We start from the raw sequence: 23,477 nt of genomic DNA on the forward strand, positions 1-23,477 counted from the left end.
CAAGTAAGACATTTGGTCATTCTGCTTCACTTCTGTAAAATGGAGATGCCATTACATTGCTTGGTTAATAACTAATACTACAAGTAATTTGCTTAGACTACTGCTGAAGTCTCCAAACCAATCTTCCTGCTTCTTCTAACTGGCCTATATTTTCTATTCTCTAACCCTTTCTGAAATTTCTGAAATACTAGCCACGATTCCTTCATTTACTCATTCAAGAAATACTTATTGAAATGCAAAGCTTTGTGGAACACTCTACTACTTACTGAGAAAGATTTAAAAATTTAAAGATACAGCCTTTCATTTTTGTGGAATGAGGACATCACAATTAACTACTATTTATGTATAATTTCTTCAAGTAAAATAATGAGAAAAATTGATTCTTTGTGCTGTACATTAAGATCCATTTTGGCATTTTGAAGGCAGAGGAGGTTGAAACTAGTCAAATTTCAGGAACCCCTCAAAAAACCTTAGGAAAATAAAGGGGCTATATATTTATTCCACAAATAATAAATATCTGTCATTAACTTAAGGTTTTCAAATGACTTTACATAATTGTCTCTTTGAAGCATCATAAGAATTTTGTTAGGTAAGTATTATAGTTGTTATTATTACCCTTTTACAGATGAGAAAACTAAGGCTCAGTATGATTGAGTGAGTTGTCCATGGTTACAAAGCTTAAATGTAAGAGGTGGTATTTGAATCTACATTTTTGTGTCAAACAGTTCTAGCTAGTTATTCAGGCTTAATCTAAGACCCTGTTTTCAGTAAGGCACTATACTAAAAGATACATCTGCCACAAAGGCATGATTCCTGGCCTCCAGGGACTTTCAGTTTTATTCTCCCTTAGATGTATATGTTGCCCCCAAAATGGTCTGTTAAGATCTAATCCCTCTGTGTATTCAAGCAATTTCAATTTGTAGAATTAAATTTTTGGCTTTTATCTTTACTAAACTCTATTCATTGTGTAGAATCCCCTTCTTTTTTTCACTTTTATGGGCAACTAGGTGCCATGATGCATATAGAACATTGGCCTGGAGTCAGAAAGACCCAACTTCAGATTTGGCCTCAGACACTTTTACTGTGTGCCCCTGGACAAGTGCCTTGTCTTCCTCAGTTTCCTCAACTGCAAAATGGGAATAACAACAGCACCTATCTTCCAGGGTTGTTGTCAGGATCAAATGAGATGATATTTGTAAAGTGTTTAGCATAGTGCCAGCACTTTGTAGGCTCTATATAAATTTTATTCCCTTCTCTCCCCTTTATCTTCATGTATAAAAACCAAAATGTTAAACTTCTCTTTGTTAGCCTCCTTATCCCAAGATTTGTTTTTTGCACTTAATTTTACTTGAGGATCAAATATTTGTAAGCATTTTATTTGTCTAGACCTTGCCATTTGATGTTGCCTTAGGCAAGAATGTATATGAAGGTTTTCTTCCTCTTCTGCAATTTTGAGATGAAAAAGGATAGTAAAGCAGCAGAAAAGGCTAATAATATTTGCCCTCTACTTTTGTTTCCTGCCTCATTTTTTAAGTGAAGGATCTGACCTCTGTCTTACGTATCATTATTTTTCATTTTAAATTATTTTACAAAGTGAACTGTGAACAAGGTGGAGAGAAGGAAACTTAGTTAGGGTGAGGTTTTTCAGTTTTCTTAATTTTAAGTATAATTGATCTCCAAATTTTCTTACATTGTATTTTCAAAACGTGCCAGCCCTATCCTGAAGGGATTTAGTAATTTATTTTTAATAATGAGCTGCAGAAAACTCTTTATTCTGTTGGCTTGAATTCATCAATTTTAACAGCATATGGCATGTTTCACTTTCCCAGTGGTTTGTTCCCCATTAAATCTCTCTGTGTGTCTCTGGTCACTTTAATGTCACTAGCTCAGCTGTTTCTTTGAAGCACTGCCCATTAGCCTGAAAGGGAAATATAGGAAGAAATTGTAAGTATATATAGAGGGGGAGAAATTAAAGCAAAAAGTAGCAGGTTGATCTCTGTGATCTGAAGAATTACAGAACTGTGTCAGTGGCTTATATACTAGAAAAGTCCTTTATTAAAAAAAAAATCCTACAAGTGGTATTATAGCGATAACATTGATGACTCAATTTTTCTCATCCTTACATATCTATTAAGTTTCTCTTGTGAAAATAATTATTCTTTTATAAATTAATAAGTGCATTTGCAACTTGGCACTGTGTGAACGAAGGACTCAGCAGCAGTCCTTTTGAATAGTGGGAGGTTGATGGAGTACTGTAGTGTATATGAGAGTGAATGTTCTTGTGTCCCTAACTAATGATGGGCACTTTCAGCATCTTCTTGGGGGCCTGATATGGATGGGAATAGTTTAATTTAAAAGCAACAGCAAGGGATTGGTCATCTCACAATATCATTTTGAAAATGGGACTTCAACTCAACCAAGGCCTGTGAGTTCTTGTTTCTCTGTTTTATTTGAATTGTTACAAATTATTTGGTTCTGAGTGGGGTGTGAGGTACAGTGGCAATCTGATTATTGAAACTATCCAGTTTTTCCCCCAAAAGTTGGCTACTATAAAATATTTAATAGAAAACAAAGCCATTTTTAGTTGATAATTGAAAGAAATGCATAGAAAAGGAGTTACTATTTATCATTGTCAAGTTGGTTTTCTGGTGTTTCTGATTATCATCACTACATTTAACTTGACCTGAAGAGAATAAGGTCTTTAAAATCATCTTTCTTCATGAAAAATGGTTTCATTTCTTAACAACCGGCACTTTCTGATTTGCATGGGGAACACTAATTGTTGCCCTTCCTAGGTTTTGAGGGGTTACTGGATTGTCAGAAAATACTTGGCTTTATTTTGCTTGACTTGTCAAGGAAGGGGAATGGGATTTATTATTGGGGTTGAGGGACGGATTTTCTTTTAAAAAGATACTATAATTGGTATTTCATTCACTGAGTGTTTAAACTTTTTTTAACCAATCTGAGACCATTCCAATCTCTTTCCCATTGCCAGCTGTGTATGTTGCTATGGGAACTCAGTGGGGTCTGTGTGTGATTACTGTGCTAAGGACCACACCTGGCTTATTTGCATTCAATTTAAGTTGGGGGAAATTCAAAAGAAGAAAGAGTGTGTAGATTTGTCAGTGGGCAGCCAGAAAGGGCTTGTCATTTTGTAACGGTCACAGTAGACTAAGAAGGAAAGGAGGAGGATGGCTTTCTGAGCATTTGTGATGTATTTATTGAAGCTTAAATTTTGATCCAGCTTTATATGCTTATTTGTTGAAATATAATACTATTTCCCAGTAAATGCTAAGTGCTTAAAGAACACTAAATATATACTGACCACAATTTTTTTTTAGTTAAGTCCTAAGTACAGTATAATATTAATTTGTGGCTATGTAATTTTATGAACACACTAGGACAATTAAAACAGAATTTTTCTTTGGTCTCTGCTTTCAAACATTCCTAGCTATTACAATCTTGTTCTTTTACAATAAGTAGCAGTTTCTTTATAAGAAGGCTTTCAAATAATTTCTACACATTTTTTTCTGATTGAAACATTGATCCTGAATCATTGGTAGCCACTACTTGGTACTTGAAATAGTTGTAAATATCCTATAAAATTATCTGTGCTATTTCTGTAAGCTTTAAGTATTCTTATATAAAATATGGATACATTTATTTTACATGATGTAATTTGTAAGAATTTCATCAACTTTACCTGCATATTCTTATATTTCTAATTCAGAAAGCAATATTAATGGATGGATACTGTTAAAAAAGCAAACTTAAAATTTAAAGATAGAATTTAAAAATACTTTTCAAACTAATTTTTGCAGGTACAACAGAAAAGCAGTTGGCATTTTCATCTTTGCTGAACTCATTGAAAAAAATTCTTTTTAAATCATTTGGAGGCAAGCCATTTTTAATTTAACAGGTTAAAATGGGTATTAGGCAGGGATTTTTTTAGTAAACTATATTTAGTCATTATCTAAGCTAATAAAAATTTAAATTTGTTTTATGTCACTAAAATAGCAATTCATTTGTTTAAAAGCTATTTACTGAATGCTTACTACTTGCAAATTATTTTGTGGGATAAAGAAGAAAAAGAGCTCCATTTTTTTCACTGAATTGGTGATTTGGCATGCTTTTCTTCATCATACATTTTGACAATGAGCAATTCTGTTTAGGTACTTTAAACTTATGATTACTGTGAAAACAATGTCCAAAAAGGACAAATTTAAAATAACAATATAAGAGCTTGTATTTGCAAAAGGCTTTTACTTATTTTATTTGATCTATATGTTCAGTTATGTATGTAGGTCAGGTATAATTATTCTTATTTTACAGCTTAATAAACTGACACACAAAGAAATTGAGTGACTTGTCTCAGGTATCACACAGTGACAAAGCCAAAACTTTAATCTCCTATTGCCTTTCCTTAAAATATTCTATTATACACTTATTTCAACATTACCTTCTTTTCCTAATTGTTTGTAATTGGCAAAGAAAGATAAGTTTTTCCCCATTTCTAACTTCCAAACTTTTTCACAATAATAACAAATAAAAACTGGGTATTATCTAAGCATTCTCTGATAAATCAGTGGTGAAAGGAGCACTGAATTAAGTGTCAAGAGACCTGACTATAAATATTGACTCTTCCACTTACTTCCAGATGATCTTTAGCAAGTTCCTTCAAGCCTCTAATCCACCATGTAAAATGATGGGATTAGATTTTTTGTTTTAAACCCTTACCTCCCCTCTTGGAATCAATACTGTGTATTGACTCCAAGGCAGAAGAGTGGTAAGGGCTAGGCAATGGGGGTCAAGTGACTTGCCCAGGGTCACACAGCTGGGAAGTGTCTGAGGCCACATTTGAACCTAGGACCTCCCGTCTCTAGGCCTGACTCTCAATCCACTGAGCCACCAGTTGCCCCTGGATTAGATTATTTTTAAAGGTCCTTCCTAGCTCTGTTGTGACTTCAATTAAAATCTTGTAAAGATATGTACTTCTTGATATTTTCACCTTTACCTCTGAAATTTATTGTTTGTTTTTAATTTGTGTAATAAAGTAGTAATTATTGGTTGCTCCAATAACATCAAGCAATTTTTAGAAGTTATATTTTCATTGGCACCCACATTAATCCTTAGTAAAACTGATGTTCCCTTGTGACTGATTTGTGAAATTTTTCCCGACTGTCATCAAGCTACGTGGAAAGTCTGTGGTACATTTATGGAAATACATGGTCTAGAAATATTAGAGCAAGGAATGTCTACCTCCAGAAAGTCATTGAGGTCCAGTGCCCACCCTGATCCCTTGCCTCCAGAATCAAATCTAAAGTCCCCTGTTTAGTATTTAAAGCTCTTTATAACCTGACCCCTTACTATTTTTCTGCTATTTTATAAATTTTATTCCTTCTCATACTCGTGTTCCTTTCATATCTCTATCTAGAATGTTCTTCCCTGTCACCTCTTCCTCTTTGGCTTAAAGATAATAACTGAAACTATGAATGTGGATGAAAGCAATAAGAGAAAGACTATTTAGAGGGAAAAGATAGGCCTAGAATAGAGCGTTGGACTATACCAAAAAGTTAGCAGTTGCTAGGAGGAACTAGCAAGAACTAGAGAAGGTAGACAAAGAGAAGAGAGAATTTAAGATAATAAGTTGGGCAAAAGTGTCAGATGCTGTAAAGACGTCAAAAGAGTATAACTTGAGAAAAAACTGCTGATCTGACAAATAAAAATTGAGAATTTTGGGAAGAAAATAGTTTCAATTGAGTAATGAGTTCTAGTTAATAAGCATTCACTAAATTTCTGCTTTGTATTGTAAGATTTAAATTAATGTCCAATAGTTCAAGTATTATTTTATAAGTCTATTATCTGACAAAATAGAACCACACGACTACGTTTTTCTACCTGCTCAAAAATCCCCACTCCACCAAAGCCTTCACAGGAAGGAAGGAGAGACCGAGAGAAGGAACTCCACCCAATTTATAGCCTGTTTACGTCAGCATGTATTGACAGGAAGTGCCTAGGGTGCTGGGAATCATAGTTTTGTTGGGGAACTTAGGTTTTAGGGTAACAGATTCTAATTACACAATCCTCTTTGGGAGACTAGTCTCCCCAATGGATCTTGTAAACCTACTTATAAATTATAATAATTTGGGAATAAAAGGGAAAGAGAACAAAACCAATGATTGCTAGGCGAATTGACAAAAAGCCAATTAGGGGACAGTCCCCTTTGGCGTGAGTATACATACAAAATAAATGTGTTACAACCCCCCCACATTTCAATTAGTTATGCTCCGAGGTTCATTCTGGGTCTTCTGATGCTGTGGAGGTTTCTTCAGGCATCTTCATGTTGCTTTCTTCAAACAATTCATCTTCTAGATCCAAAGACTTATCGAGATCTTTTTCCTGAAATGTTTCTTTCTTTAAAAAAAAAAAAATATATATATATATATATATATATATATATATATATATATATATATATATATATATTTTTTTTTTTAGTTTTATGACAATTACACAATCTCCCCTGAGGAGGGTGTTGACCATCCACTCAGGTAACCACTGAAGCTCATAGCTTTTAATCTTGGCTGAATTGCTCCCTCTTGGGGACCATTTAGGGATATGATGCCCCTTAGGAAAATTTATTATAAGACTATATCCCATCATGAGGTAACCAATCCCTTGGATTTTCTCCCTCCTTTGGCATGGGGCTGTAATAGTTCTAAAGGCATGTCTTTTATATGTCCCATCCTTTGTACTGTGGAGGTGAGGAGTAGTGCTATAGCACTCTACTTCAGTTCTAATTGGACCCTACCTCTTTTTACAAAAACAACTCAAGAGTACTTTTACAATGGTATCTTCTCCAGTCCAGTTATAGGGGAAAGGTACAAATACAGACAGTGTAACAATATGTAGCTAATAGCCAAAACACAGTATCTTAAAATTATTCAGTGTAACAGTACTTAAAATAAAATCTTAAAATAAGTAATCAGCAATGTACTGCTCTTTCATAGAGTGAACCATGCTTGCAATTCTACTTCCTGTTTGGAAGAGTAACCTTCTTTCCCCTCCCTCCTAGGGGTAAAATGCCAGTAAGCAGGTTGCTTCCCCTGCCATGTGGACAGGGAGTTAAGAGGGTATAAGCTCTCCTCAGGTAAAAGCCCTTTAGGAGGCTAATTATTGCCTAAGGGAAACACACCCAAGCTTCCAGGGCAAGCACTCAGGTATTGACAATGTAAGGGAAAGAGGGATTTATACTTTCCCAGCTTGTTTGGAGAGTGCCTCCAAGGACTCCCAACTTGTTGACAACAATCAGGAGCAGTAGAGGATCAGCAGGATCATCCTCATCAGTAGGAAGAGCAGGAGCAGGAGCAGAAGCAGTAGCTCAGCTGGGACCACCCACGGAGTTAGCAGTTGGAGTTCCCCGGAGTTCGGGGTGGGGGTGGGGGTGTGGACATGAAGGCCAAGGTAGGAGATATGTGGTTTTTTAATTAAGGGTTCTAAACCCCACTTCTGTGGTTGCCATAAATGTAGGATTTAAATAAAATGTGCAATACTTCAAGTATTATTTATAATGTTTATTATCTGACAAAATAGAACCACTTGACTAAGTTTTTCTACCTGCTCAAAAATCTCCCCTTTCACCAAAGCCTCAACAGGAAGGAAAGAGAGATGGAACTACACCCAATTTATATACTGTCTTCTTCACCACATAACAACAGGACGTGAATAGGGTGCTGGGAATCTTAGTTTTTCTGGGGCTTATAGGTTTTAGGGTAACAGATTCTAATTACACAGTATCAGCCATTGTCATTTCAAAGATATTATTGATATTAGTGATTTAGTTCCTATCCCCAAGAGCTTTAAATTCTATACATTGAAACAACACAAATATATGTAAGTTACAGAATTGTACCTTTTTTTGAAGAGGACTAATGACATCATGAGAGGGTGATGTCATGACTTGCCTATCAATTGGATTTAAATAAGGAAGATTTGTATAAAGTTATAAGCCTCACTCTTTTTTTCTGAAGTCTTTGAAGTCCAGTGGCAAGGCAAAAGTCAGGACAACTGGTGATGGTCCCAGATGCAATGAATGATGTTGGCATCTTTATTGTCTTACTTAGCTTTAGGCGCTCTTCATTGCCTGTTTTAGCCATTTTCATGCCTTTTGGAACAAATTGTTCTCATTTGCCCATTCTGTAGGTGAAGGCCATGTGTACTTGGGGCAGATATCCACCTAAGTCACTGATGGGTTTGAGGCCTATTAGTTACCCTCAACCTAGTTTCACCTACTTACAGAGACTGTTTTACCACGGTGTAACCACTGCCATGCTATAGCTTCTTGGAGACACCGGTGGACACCAAAGGTGCATGAGCAACCCTGAAAGAGGTGCTAGTCCTCCTGGGGCACTTCATACACCCCATAGAATATATACAAAATGAATATCAAGTAGGTTTGTTTTGGAGTGTACTAGTAGCTGGAAAATCAGAAAGAGCTTCACATCTACAATAGTGTTTCAGCTGATTCTTGAAAGAAACCAGGGATTTTTAGTGGAAGAGATGAGGAAGCAGTACAATCTGTACATGTATGATAGGACAGCCAGTATAAAGGCATAGAGATAAGTCAGATGACAAATTACATTATGGCTGGACTCTCAATATGTATAGAGGAGTCAAGTGCAAAAAGACCAGAAAGATAGGAAGGGACCAAGTTGTGAAAAGCTTTAAATGTCAAATGGAAGAATTTATATTTGATACTTTAGAGAATAAGGAGCCACTAGAGTTTCCTGAGGAAGGTGGTAACATGGTCAGTCCTGGCTTTTAGGAAAAGCTCTGGCACCTATGTGATGGATGGATTCAAGTGGAGAAGAAGCTTAATATAGTGAGAGCAGTTAGAAAACTGTTATAACAGTACAGTTGAGAATTGATGAGGGCCTGATCCAGGATGATAATTATGAAAATTTGCAGAAATGAGCCATCACGTAGAAATAGAAATGGCAAAATTTGACAGGTAATCAAATATGAGTTGGATTACAATAAAGAATCCAGGGAATCCAAGAATTTCTGAACCTGGTGATTAGAGATGTATCAGCATTACTAAAGAAGTTTGGAAGAGGAGTGAAATGGGGTAGCTAGGTGGCTCAATAGATAGATAGATAGATACATAGATACATAGATACATAGATACATAGATCTCTATTGAGCCAGGTCTAGAGATAGGAGAGTCCTGAGTTCACATTTTGTTTCAGATACTTCCTAACTGTGTGAACTTTAGCAAATCATTTAACTCCAATTGCCTAGCCCTTATAGGTTTTCTGCCTTGGAACTAATACTTAGTATTTATTTTAAGACAGAAGGTATGGTTGGTTGGTTGTTTTTTTTAAAGAGGGGTTAAGAGGAGAAAAAGAGTGAGCTCTATTGAATTTGGGGTGGCTATGGGATAGCTCAGAGGGAGACTAGAGCTGGATATAGATACAGGAGTCATCTGAATATGGATGCTAATTGAATCCTCAGAAATTTGTGAAGATTATAGAGGGAAAAAAGTTTTGGCAGAGATCCAAGTTTAATGGGTATGACATGGATCCTGATCCAGTGAAGGATATCACAAAGGAGTCAATATTGGTAAAAGGAAAACCAATAGTAAACAAGTATCAAGAAAACCCAAAAGGAGTACCTAGGAGAGTAAAGTATTTATCAAATGCTCTAGAAAGACTAAGAAGGATATCAATATTTAATTTGGCAATGAAGATAATAGTATTAATTGTGGAGGAGAAATTTAATTAGAATAATTATACTAGAAGTCAAAGAGTTGAAAGGAGACAAAATCAACGTAACAAATGTATGACTTTTTCAAACAATTTGGCTAACATAGAGGAGAGTTCTAAAACAGTAACAGAGATGGGAGGATCTAGTCAGGGTATATTTTAAGGTGAAGGGAATAAGATGGATTGGGTTATAGTGAAAATTACTCTGCTAAAGAATGTAGTAGGCTCTATTTCTTATAGAAAGCAAGGGGATGAGATTAAAAGTATGTGCAGAAGAGTTTTTCTTGGTGAGGAAGAATGGTCAATTCTATACCAAAGACTAATGGAGTAAAGGAACAAATTTGGGAAGATGAAGTCAAGATGTTATAAGTTGAGGAGGACACCAATAAATATAAAGTTAGGACTTCAACTTAAAGGGTGAGGTGAAGGTGTTGAAAAAAAAAAAAGAAAAAGTTTGAAAACATCACTGTGAGAATTGAGATAAAGAGAAAACCAGAAGGGTTACCTTGGCTTCATAGAGGGCCCATTTGAGATTAGATAACATAAATTTGTCATGGATATAACACAGTTGATCACTTCCTCTGCCTTATTCTGGTATAAAGGTGGTGGGTTGTGGGAGTAATTCTGGTTTGATGTTTGACAAGACCTAAAGAGCAATAGAATAAAGGAAGAAAGGGTTAGAGAACAGGGAACAGTGTAGAATTTAATAGTTGAAGGGGTCAAGATTGGGAAAGGTGAAAAATGTAACCCAGAGCTGGGGTAATGGCCTTCTTATAAAATACTAATTGATAGATTAAAGATCATGGTGAGTTCAGAGAATAGGTTAAGGAGGCATGTGGCATAGTAAGAAATAGAGTAATAGGAGATTACTATCAGATAAAGGAATTTCAGAGTTTTTTTATCTTGGAAGTGGAACATTTGTGAGGGATGGTGAAATGGTGTTACCATTCATACATACTATGTGATACCAGACTGTACAAAGTGGAGTGAAGGGGGGGGGGGGGGGGATAAGTCATGAGAATTGAATTTGTTCTAATACTCTTCCTTTTTTTTTTACCATTAATATTTCCAATGTCTATTTTCTCCAAATTAAAAAAAAAGAAAGAAAAGCTTGTCAAAAATAAACATAGCCAAGCAAGATGAAGCCACATGTCCTTAAATGTGTTTCATTCTGTTACCTGTGAACCCTTACCTCTCTATTAGGACATAAATGAACATACTTCTTCATAGGTCCTTTGGAGACATCCTTGGTAGTTGCATTTATCAGCCGTCTTTAAGTCTTTTGAAGTTCTTTAGAATGTATTTATACATTCTTACATTGTAATGTGTAATTGTTATTTCTTTACAATGTTGTTTTCTTGATATAAATTGTTCTAGTTATGTTTATTAACTCAGTTCATTCTACTCAGGATTCTCTAAGATTATATCTTTCCTTATTCCCTATGGTGCCATTATATTCCATTTCATTCTTACACTACAATTTATTCAGCCATTTGTCTCATACCATCCTTCATCCACACTTTTTTCCCTGATGAGTTAGATGTGATGAGTTAGATGTATTTCTACACCATTTGTGTTTGTGTGAACTTTTCAGAATATTTCTTTTAAAAGCATAATATAAAATGTTATGCAGCTATAGATAGCTATGTCTTCCTCAGTTCAAATCTTGACTCAGATACTTATTAGCTTTGTAACCTTGGACAAATCACTTAACCCTGTTTACCCCAATTCTTTTTCTATAAAATGAACTAGAGAAAGAAAAGGCAAACCACTCCAATAACTCCCAAAACCTTAAATGAAGTCATAGTCAGAAAGACTAAACCAACCAAACAACATTAAAATATATGGTATTCCAAAAGAAACTATTGAAATAAAGATGTAATTTTTTTCTCATCCAACTTTGTAGACCTTCTAAAATCTATTTATGGTCCCGTAAGAACCTCTGACATATATGTAAATATATTTGTGTCTTTGTTGTTTTCTAAAACCTTACCTTCTGCCTTATATCAGTTGTAAAACAGAAGAGTGGTAAGGGCTAGGGTTAAGTGACCTGAGGATCACATAGCTGGAAGTCCTCAGGACCTCCCAACTCCAGGCCTGGAACTCTATCCAGTTTGCTCCCTAGCTGTTCCTTTATTTGTTCTCCTTTATAAATTATAAGCTTCTCGAGGGGAGTCTTTCATTTATGTCTTTGTATCACCAATACTTAGCATAATTGATTCAGTAGATACTTAACAAATGTTTTGTCAGTTGATTGAAAGAAAAAGTTGCCTCTTATCTCTTTAATAGAATATTTTATGTCTTAAAAACCCAAGTAGAATGAGTGCTAATATTTTTCTCCTTTGGAATCTCAGATTTCCATTATTCAGAAAATCTTTTAAGTTATTACAGGTCATTGTAAATTAGGGCCTTTCAAGGGGAATTTGTGAAAAATGACTTTTCGAACACATAGGTTAACATTTTATAAGCCTAGAAATTCCATAGGTTTTTTTTTTATGCTTTACACTTTCTTTGCTTGTATTAATGTAAATTAATTGTAAATTAAGAAATTTGGGGGGAAAGAATTGAGCTTCCATTATAAAACTAAAACTGAAACACTGATTAGTACCTGTTGCTCATGCTTATTATTTTTTAAATTGATATTAGGTTTAATTTGAGTTACTTTAATGAAACAACCTTGGCTAATTATATCTTACTAAAATCTTCCTTGTTTTGGATGCTATTAGTTGTGTACTGATGGAGACTTTAAAAAACAAACTAGATTTTTATTGCTCTTTTTTGTTTTTACCAATTCTAGATTTACCTTTGTATCCTCAATACTCCATAGAGCCATCTCTCATAACAAAGAATTATGGGGGTAGGGAGGAACAAAAAAAGAAGAGGAAATAATTAAAAGTCAGGCAATATAGTGATTTTTTTTTATCTGATGCGATGATCCATAGCCATGGATTCCTAACCTTTGCAAAGGAACTGGAGGAGGTGCCTTTTCCTATCTATTCTTTAGGGCTAAGCTTATTTTAATAATTTTGCAGCATATTCATTTTTTATTCTTATATGGTTATTTACTCTTTCCTATTAAATAGCCTACAATGTTTTTCTTTTCCAGTAAATCATTCATTATTAAGAACATTTTTTTGTGGTTTAAATAATGTCTTACCTTAAATATAACCAAACTGCTAAAAATAATTAAAAAAAAATTTTTAGGTACTATAATAATGATGCATGATTTTTTTATTGATTTAATATTTATAAAACATTTTTACATATATATGTTTCATTAAGCCTGCATGATGACCTTATTTCATTTGATGATGTTACAGGTATTAATTGTCCATTATCTTTTTTTGATTTGGTTAAAAAGCCAGAAGTTAATATTTTAAAAACTTTTTCTAAAGTAAATCTGCTTAAGATAGAAGTCAGTAATTCTGAGTCACCTGGCAAAAATAACCTATGAGCTCTAAATTGATGCTTTTTCTGATATTGGTTAATTTTAATTGCTTCATAGTAAAAATGAGTTTGTTAAAGTTTCCAACTTTCTTTTACATTATAAATACTTCATGTAAAACAGTTAGCAAACATTTACTGAGAATCTACTATATGCAAGTTATCTTATATTAGCAATACTTTATTTTTATAATGATTAGATTAGTTCTAAGAACCATGTTACAATTAAGCAGACGACATCTTTTGTTAAATCTCATTAGATTATGTGAATAATTGTCCGTACTTCTTGTTTCAGCTTGTTTGGGATACTTATTTACATTCATTTGCAACACTGAGTGGATTTGGTGGGAGCATAGAACTGAAAGAGTTTACCAAATGCTTTAAAGAATAACATAAACTTTCTTTTTAGTATTAAAGTTATTCAAAGTATTAAAGAAACTTGATAATATTGTAATTTATTGATGGAGTGCCCTGGTTTTTGAAAATGTAGCCACATATTTAAGTAATCCTGTTTTCTGGAACTGGCATTTTGTTTTAAGTTTGAGAAGACAGGATCATTTCTTTTATTCATTAATGATTTGCTTCTAGATGCCATTCTAATTATGAATCTTTTTCTTTTTCATTCTCAAAGAACTAAAACATGTAGTACGAGATGATCACTAATTACTCCATAATTTCTGACTTTTGACTAAAACAGTATTATCAAATGTTTTTCATAGCTCTATTAATAGAATCCTAAAGGAGCTGGTTTAGAAAAGCTAAATATAGGGTACCATTTGAAATTTTCTTTCTTATAAAAGTTAGCTGGGAAAAGGAGCAAAAACTATTTTAATTAATAATTTTATCAATCAATGGCATTATACATTTTTGGAATGAGGAAGTTTAGTACTAGCTAGAGAGCTATAATTATTAGAAATCTAGCCTCAGAAACAGACTTCAAATTGCATCTCAGTTACATACTGTAGTGTCACCTTAGGCTAATAGTTCTCCTTTAGTAGTTTCCCTAAAATTCTTAAATGGCACCTTAAGCAGTAAATAACTGTTATAAGTATTTGTGACAACAAGCATGTACATGTTTAGAGCATTATAGGTTTATTTATGCAGTGATTTGAAGTTGTCATCATGCATACAATGATCTTTGTGTATATATACTACTACTAAGCATATCAAACTCTTAACTGCTTCTGATGAAGCACAATGTGTTCATGCAGTTTTTCAACCTGTTATCAAATTGTTTCCAAAGTGCCATTAGGCATAGCATTAGAGCAAAACCAATTCATATGGTCAAATGCATCCACATCCCCCTCATTTGCATTCTGTACACTGTACCACCAGAATAGCTTCCTAATTCCCCATAGGGATTGTGTGAACAATCATGTGATCAAGATGATAGGAATGTTTGTGTTCTCCCAACTCAAATGCAAGGCTGTTTGAAACCATGATTGCTAGGTATATGTATCACAAGCTATCATAGGCCTCCATAAAACATTCTATAGAAACAAACTTTCTATTGCCTCTCATAGCAGTATTAAAACTGATTTCTGATTTCAACTTCTCTGCTTATGTTAGTATTTTATTATCTGGCAGATTTTCAAATGAACTGGTCGGCACCACTAGTCAGTTCTGTAGAGTTTACATGAGAGTGTAGCTCATGTGTCATTGGTAGAAGAGAAGAATGTCACATCTGAAGAGATTCTTTCCCTGCAAAGGTTAGTTTATATGTAGACTGCTAAAAAATGAAGGAATATATGCAATTAAACTTTTAAGTATATTTATCACTTAATATAATGTTTGTAATTAGCCAGTAGAAAATTAAATCTTTTTAATTTTCATCAGTTGGTTAGGTGGCTGAAAATAAGTGAATTTCCATCTCAACAAGAGGATTATAAAATTCTCCTATCATTCTTGACTTCATATTTTGTATGAGGGGAAATATCTTACAAGTTACTTGTTTCATTACCATATTTCTATTTAATAAAATTTGTGAAATGAAGAAATTTAATATTTTTGAAACTTAACATAAGTATTAGCACATAAACTTATCTGTAAAATTACTGAAAGCATTATTTGGGACAACTGTAGTAGCAAACAGTTTATATGTAGCTCTTTTTCTGTATAATTGATTTCTTCTACTGGTCTGTAGTTATAACACTTTTCACTTTTTAAGTATCTTGGAGATTGAGTATTTTGTGTGCTTTCTTAGATATTGGATGAATGTTGCATATGGAATGTTTGTGGGCAACAATTCTGTGGGGTGATGAGTCTCTGACACCAGTTAAGCTCACTTATTGAGGTGTGTCAAGGTTGGGGTTTGTATTTGTAGCATTTTCTATAAATTCATTTACATAGAGGACAGTAAGCATCTCTTGTGTCATTGTAGCCACTTGCCTATGACTTTCTGAGTATCTGGTAGGTGCTACATTTTTGCCACCTGCGGTATTATGTTTCACCGTTTATAGCCCATCATTGCTTCCTCTGCATTTATCTATCTATTCATTTATTTATTAATTTTTTTCATTCATTTATTTCTTTGTTTCTTTATTTTGAAGTCCTTACCTTCAGTCTTGGAATTAATACTGTATATTGGTTCCAAGGCATGAGTGGTACGGGTTAGGCAATGGGTGTTGAGTGAATTGCCCAGGATCACACAGATAGGAAGTGTCTGAGGCCAGATTTGAACCTATGATCTCCCATCTTTAGGCCTGGCTCTCAATCCACAGAGCCACCCAGCTGCCCCCCTCTGCATTCATTTTTTTTAATAAGTTTTTTAAGTTTTTATTTTTATTTTGTATGGGATAGAACAAAAGCAGTAATTAACTTTTTATTTTTTATTTGAAATTTTTTATTTAATTAATTTAGGATATTTTTCCATGGTTACATGATTCATGTTCTTTCCCTCTCCCCCACCCCCAGCTGACACAATTCCACTGGATTTTTCTTGTGTCATTGATCAAGACCTATTTCCATATTATTGATAATTGCATTAGGATGTTCGTTTATAGTCTACATCCCCAGTCATATCCCCATCAACCCATGTGGTCAAGCAGTTTTTTTTTCTTCTGTGTTTCTACTCCCACAGTTCTTTCCCTGGATGTGTGGAGAGCATTCTTTCTCATAAGTCCCTCAGAATTGTCCTGGATCATTGCATTACTGTTAGAGAAGTCCATTACCTTTGATTGCACCATAGTGTATCTGTCTCCTGGTTCTGCTCCTTTCATTTTCTGCATTCATTTAGAAAAAAATAACCTGTTAATAATTTCTTGTGGCAGTAACATGATGCTAGGTCACTATCATAAATTTTCTTTTCTATAAATCAAGACTCAGTCATTTGTTGGCTTCTTTGTTGTCAACATAGAATAAGTTGAGTTTTTTTGGATCTCACCCCTTTAGCAACTTTTGAAACTTCTGTTGGACCTGAGACATTTTATAACCTTTATTCAGAGATAAAGCCATTTTGATCACAGTCAACAAATTTAGTGGCACATTCCTTTTGTCAGCCTGTGCTATTGCTTTTCAGCATTAGATATGCTTGTTCCTAAAGTATTTTATCCTGTGCATCTTTCTAATAGTTGCTTTGAGATGATGAGCCCTATGTTTTCATTTGAATACTGTGATAATTAAAATAGTTGGTTGTCATAAACTGTAGTGATTAAAATAGTGGAAGATATTTGTAGGAGTTAAAATAGTGGATGAGTAAGTTGTGACCGCAGAAAATATGTTTTCACTACAGTGTCTTGTTTTTAAATCAAATATATAAGGTGGTCGCCAGGGAAAAATACCCAATTATTTAAATATACCCAAGTCAGCTGGATTTTATAGAGATTTTAATTAATACAAATGAGGCATTAAAGAAAGAGAGAAAAAAGAAATAATGAGAAAAGGGCTATACCAGCCTAGGCCGGCATGAGCCAGCCTAGGAAGAGAGGGATCAGTCAGTCTTTTATCACTCACCACAAGATCTGTCCAAGCAAGGATTCAGAGGGACAGAGTCTCCTCAGAGGGAGTTCCAGCCAGAGTCAGCCTCCCTCAGACTGTCTTCAAGAGACTCTCTCAAGAGACTGTTTTTCAAGAGACTGTCTTCGCTCTCAGATTTTCATCTCCTTATAAAAGGAATTTTCTCCTATGTCTCCTCCTCTAAGTTCTCCCATCTACCAATCACAGTAGACATTTTCCAAAGGACAGACCATTCTTAGTTCACACCTGAGTAGACTAATCTTTTGAGTAATTCACACCTGAGTAGACTAGAATCTCTGAGTAAGTTCTCACCTCTTTGCTCCTTGTAAGTTCACAAGTTGCCTGACCTTTATAGGTACTTAGCACCCTTTTGTATTAGTCCTAAAAATAGGCACAGCTTAAGAACTTTTTGTCTTATTATAAGTATGGGTTTAAATACTTTTCATTCATTGTTCAGCAAAGAGTTTACAACTTTATCTTCCCCTAAGGCATGCTTAAGAATGGTGAAGTAGAGTTCTCACATTCCTGATCAAATACCTTCACTGCCCAAATGGGGAATGGTCTTAACCAAATCTTATGAAGTAGGGTCTGAGAATTTTTTAAGGTTTACAATCCAACCTTATGAAGTAGGGTCTGAGAATTTTAAGGTTCACAATACTGTTTAAATTCATTGTCCTCCATATTACCAAAATATTGGTATTGTATTGTTGTTAGTTCTAAATATGTTCTTCCCATTAAGCTTTTACTTCAAATTTCAATTATTATTTTTATTTGCAATTTGACTTCTGAACCCAATCAATTAATAAATATTTAATATCTTTATTAAGCAGAGTACTAATCAAGATTGTATGGCATAAATGTGGAGAGGATCCATGATTTTATCCACCTTGCATATGTGTTAGAATGAAAGCAGCAAATGGTGGGAGTGATCTGAGGGCTGAGCTTGGCATGGTTTAATGGCAAAATGAATTGGGAATAGGTTTCAAGGGAGGAGTACAGGATACACAAGAGCAGAGGAAAAGAGGGAAGAGTTGCTAGTGCAAGGGAGAAAACTGAAGGATCAAAGAATTGGAGGTCATGATGTAGACAAAGAGTAGGGTTTTATAAGGGAAAACTGAGGAGAGAAGTAAAAAGCCAATAAATTATGGTCAGATGAGGGAATTTTAGAATCCCTGAATATAGAGATAGTGGATTTGTGAGTGATAGCAAGATAAAGGGAAGGTTTTCTTTGTGTGGTTGAGGTGTGGTAGAATACGTTATGGTGATGTGAGATTTAAAATGGTTGAGGTCTTAAACTGTAGTGATTAAAATAGTGGAAGATATAAATTGTGATAGATATAAGAGAGGGTGAGTAAATTTGACTGCAGAAATATGTTTCACTACAATGTCTTGGGTTTTAAAATCAAATATAAGGTGGTCGCCAGGGAAATATTCCCAATTATTCAAATACCCAAGTCAATTGGGTTTTATAGATATTTTAATTAACAATACAATGAGTAATCAAAGAGAGAGAGAGAGAGAGAGAGAGAGAGAGAGAGAGAGAGAGTAAGAAAGGAATAAATATGAAGGGCTTCAAGCCAATATGGCCTAGACCTGAGTCTTAAAAGAGAAATCAGTCAGTTTTTTTAACACTCACCACAAGGTCTGACTAAACAAGGATTCTAGTAACACCAGGCCAGCATCCTTCCTCAAAGAGTCTTCCAGTCAGAGATTGTTTCAAAGGGCCTCTCTGAAGAGCCTCCAGAGCTCCTACCCCAGAGGGACAGAGCCCCTCAGAGGAACTCCTCAAGGAACTCTCCTTCAGAATGAGAGTCAGAAATCGAATCGAGATGCTTTCGAATAAGATCCAAGCTCTTATTTTTAAGGGCAAAAATTTCCTCTGTCACTTCCCCTAAGTCCTTACATCTACCAATCACTGTAGATGTTTCTAAAGGACCGCCCATTTTGAATTCACAGCTGAGTAGTTTTAATCTCTTTAGTAAGTTAGAAAAAAATATTGCTGTGTCGACAAATTTCATTAAGAAAAAACCTCTGAGTAAGTTTTCACCTTTTAAGTCTAAGTAGTTTACAAGTTGCCCCACCTTTATAGGCACTTAGCATCCCATTGTATCAATTCTAAAACCAGGCCTGGCTCAAAGAACTCCTTGCCCCACCATAAGCATGGATCCAAGTACTTTCTTTGTTTAGCAATGAGTTTTCTCCCCTAAAGCAGTCTTACATATGGGTGGAGTAGAGGTCCTCCCATTTCTGATCCTGGCGAGTTCTCACATCAAAATGGGGAATGTTTCTCAGTAGGCAATTTGTTCCAATTAAGAATTCCCCAATGGGAAAATTTTTAACATTCACAAGTCTGAGAGATTTTAAGATTTACAGTGAGTAGGTTGGGGAGTTGAGTGGTTAGGGCAATAAGGCTGTTAGTTGGTGCAGTGAATAGCGTGGAAACTAAAGTCAGAAAGACCTGACTTCAGATTTGGCCTCGGAGACTTATTAGTTGTGTGATGCTGGGCAAACCACTTAATTTCTGTTTGTCTCAGTTTCCTAAACCGTGAAATGAAAATACCCTTCAGGGTTGTTGTGAGAATCAAATGAGATAATTGTAAAGCACTTAGCATAGTGCCTGGCACAAGGTAATTACTGTATAAATGTTATTGTTATTATTATTGCTGCTACTACTACCGAGTTTATGTATGTGTTCGTGTATATGTGTGTGTGTGTGTGTGTGTATGCGCGCACATGTGTGTAATTATGTCTCAGAATATATATATTGAGAGCAAGAGTTAGGGAGGAGAAGAAAATTGTGAGCCATGTGTTGAACTTGTTGAAGAAGGAAAGGGAGTGACCTGGACATCTGTAGACAACATCTACCAGGATTTTGTTTGGGCGGTAGATTAAGAATGGCAGGAGCCTGAAAGAAATCAAAATTATTAATAAGCCCATGAAAAAGTGTTCTAAATCTCTTGTAATCAGAGAAATGCAAATCAAAACAACTCTGAGGTATCATCTCACACCTAGTAGATAGGCTAACATGACAGCAAAGGAAAGTAATAAATGTTGGGGGGGATGTGGCAAAATTGGGGTATTAATGCATTGCTAGTGGAGATATAACTGATCCAACCATTCTGGAAGGCAATTTGGAACTTTGCCCAATGGACTTTAACAGACTACCTGCCCTTTGATCCATTCATAACACTGCTGGGTTTGTACCACAAAGAGATAATAAGGAAAAAAACTTGTACAAGAATATTCATAACTATGCTGCCTGTGGTGGTAAAAAATTGGAAAATATGGGGATGTCCTTCCATTGGGGAATGGCTGAACAAATTGTAGTATCTGATGGTGATGGAATACTATTGTGCTAAAAGAAATAATGAACTAGATGAATTCCATGTGAACTGGAACAACGTCCAGGAATTGATGCAGAGTGAAAGGAGCAGAACCAGGAGAACGTTGTACACAGAGGCTGATCCACTGTGGTACAATCGAATGTAAGACTTCTCTACTAGTAGCAATGCAATGACCCAGAACAATTCTGAGGAACTTGGGAGAAAGAACTCTATCCATATCCAGAGAAAGAACTGTGGGAGTAGAAACACAGAAGGCAAACAACTGCTTGATCACATGGGTCGATGGGGATATGATTGGGGATATAGACTCTAAATGATCATCCTAGTGCAAATATCAATAATATGGAAATAGGTCTTGATCAGTGATACATGTGAAACCCAGTGGAATTGCATGTCAGCTTCAGGAGAGTTTTGGGGTAAGGGGAGGGAAAGAACATGAATCTTATTATAAGCACGGAAAAATATTCTAAATTAACTAATTAAATACAATTTTCCAAAAAAGGAATAGCAGGAGCCTGAAGTGTCAGAGGTGGAAGGAAGCAAGGAGTATTTTTCCTTCCCACCTCCAACCAATGATCAGAAGTGAAAAGAGCAGCCAGTGCTTGAAATTCCATCTTCTTTTCTCTGCACCTTTGCACTATTTGTTGTGTGAGGTAATTATTTAGGGGACTTAGATCCCAAACACTCTAGTTGAGGGACATAGGAGGCACAGAGTCACATGGGTATGTCTGATGGCCTGATGCATGGGCCCCCTAGTGCCCCAGCTTCAACATGCTAGGATCAGCATAAAGTCACCATGGAGGGAGGGAGGTAGAGGTTTTGAAAGGCCAGCAAGGGAAACTGAGTAGGTCTCTTTGCTTTCTCCTGGGGTTTTCCTCTCAGCTCTTGCCTTATCTCTTGATCTCTGGCAAGCAGCAGTTCCGCTGGGCAGTGGGGGGATTGGATTTTTCCCTAAAGTTTGAAAGGTTGAAAACCTTCTCTCTGTCTCAATTAATGCTTATAAATCTAGAAGTAACATTTTATTTATAGCACTGTCCCTCATTCCTAGAATGCCCTCCTTCACCATTGTCTCTTAGAATTCCTTCAAGATTCTCCTCAGAAACAACCTGAAAATAGCCATGAATACTCTTGTTGGTAGAGCTATGAGATGGCGTAATGGGACTTTGGAAAGCAATTTGGAATTGTGCAAATAAAATGACAAAAAAGTCCCTATTCTTTGAACCAGACCCTATTACTGAACTTGTAGGGCAAGGAAGCCATTGATTAGGAGGAAATTTCCCATATACTTTAAAATATTTATTGCATCTTTTTTTTTTCTGCTAAGAATTAGAAGCAGAGTAGGTGTCCAATAGTTGGAAATGGCTAAACAAGTTGTAGTACATGAATTGGAGTATTACTGTACTTTAAAAAATGATATGTGTAATGAATACAGAGAAGCATGAAAAGATATACATGAGCTGATACAGAGTGAAACTAAGCAGAACCAAGAATATAACATGCATAGTAACCAAAACAATATAAATGGAAAGGACAAAACTACACCAAAAAAATCAAGTCAATGAAACCAAGTGGGACTCAAATGAAAGGATCTGAGAAGGTACCCCTAGTGCATCACTTTGTGGAGGTGGGAGGATGACAGGTATTACACATTGCACTTGTTTTTAGATTTTTTTTTCTTACAGAGAGAGAGAGAAAGAAGGAGATGTGGGATACTATAGTGATGTAAGAAACAGAAAATATAAGTTAAAATTTTGTTTTTAAAAAGAAATAGAATTAGAGCAATCTAAATATTAAAAAATTAATATACTTTAGAGCAGAGTCTGATTTTGCCTTTCTTTATACCTATTGTTTAATACAGTGCTCAACACATGTACCTTTTATCCCTGAATCTTTTGTCTTGTTGGATGTATAAAGAATGAAATTCTCTGGAGACTCTTATTTTTTAAAGATATCCATTTATTAATAATTGTAAAGAGTTCTAACTAGTTGGCAGACTCCCTTCACAGTCTGAACAGGCCCCTAAAACTTGAGTGGAGCCCAAAAACAAGATGTGAGCCTGTGCAACTAAGCAACTAGTCTAGAGTAGGAGAGAGAAACGGCAAAGCCAGACGATAGGGGCAGAAAAGTGAACAACTAAGAGACTAGTCTGGGCAAATAAAAAAGGACTGACTTCCTGTCATAAAAGCCAGTGTATATTCCTTATGACATCATCATTCAGTCCCTCTCCAGGACATCTCTAGCTGTAGAACATTCACATGAACTCAGCATCAACCACAAGAAAAGGCAGGCCTTCAGGGCACTGAAAGGACCTCTTCTTCTGTCAGTCCCTGCCATCCAGAATGACAGCTGCCTGGCACACTGATATCATTATGTAATTAAGTTCTTGTTTATAGATAAATCAAGAGCAAGACTCCATCTTGCCTATAAAAAATCTAGATAAAAGAAAAGAGGACCCAACTGAGGTTCATAACCTGAGGAAGAGACTCTTTGTGGTTTAAAATCAAACCATTCTTTCAGGGCCAAAAGGGGAACCATTTCTCAAAAAAAGTCCCACTTCAATATTAGTTTTCCACAGATAACTCCTCCTGGACTTTGCATTTAAGGAGGCCGCCCAGGCCAGCCATTTCTTCCATCTATCATAGGGCTGCATTCTGAATTTCTCTATCACAATTCCTCCATTTTCAGCTTCCTTCTAGACATTGTCTTCCTCCATTAAAATGTATGATCCTTGAGGGCAGGAACCATTTCTTTTTGGCTGTACTTGTATTCCTAATGCTTAGCACTGTGTCTGGCACATAGTAAGCACTTAATATGCTTGTTGACTGGCACATAGTAAATGCTATTAAATGTTTGCTATTGTTAGATTTTTTATCTTTGGACTGAAATATATTAATTAGGTGGTTGCCAGGGAAAATGAATTACTAAAGTAAAATGTAATTTATGGTAAGTTTTATTTACAGTAGAGGGAAGA

At 35.4% G+C, this 23,477-nt stretch overlaps 1 protein-coding gene across 2 annotated transcripts in view; it reads left to right on the plus strand.

Annotated features, from left to right (window-relative positions):
- Positions 1 to 23,477, plus strand: part of POU2F1 (POU class 2 homeobox 1) — a 261,553-nt gene that overhangs the window by 87,473 nt on the left and 150,603 nt on the right. The window contains exon 2 of one of the 2 annotated variants that reach the window (XM_056815491.1): positions 14,796 to 14,917. The exons of the other annotated variant lie outside the window; for it this stretch is intronic. Coding sequence (XP_056671469.1) covers positions 14,884 to 14,917 — 34 coding nt within the window. The 5' untranslated portion in view covers positions 14,796 to 14,883. The remainder of the gene's footprint in view (positions 1 to 14,795; positions 14,918 to 23,477) is intronic. 2 annotated transcript variants of the gene reach the window in all.

The sequence above is a fragment of the Monodelphis domestica genome, chromosome 2 (assembly GCF_027887165.1).
Source record: "Monodelphis domestica isolate mMonDom1 chromosome 2, mMonDom1.pri, whole genome shotgun sequence".
In the NCBI taxonomy this organism is placed as follows: Eukaryota; Metazoa; Chordata; class Mammalia; order Didelphimorphia; family Didelphidae; genus Monodelphis; species Monodelphis domestica.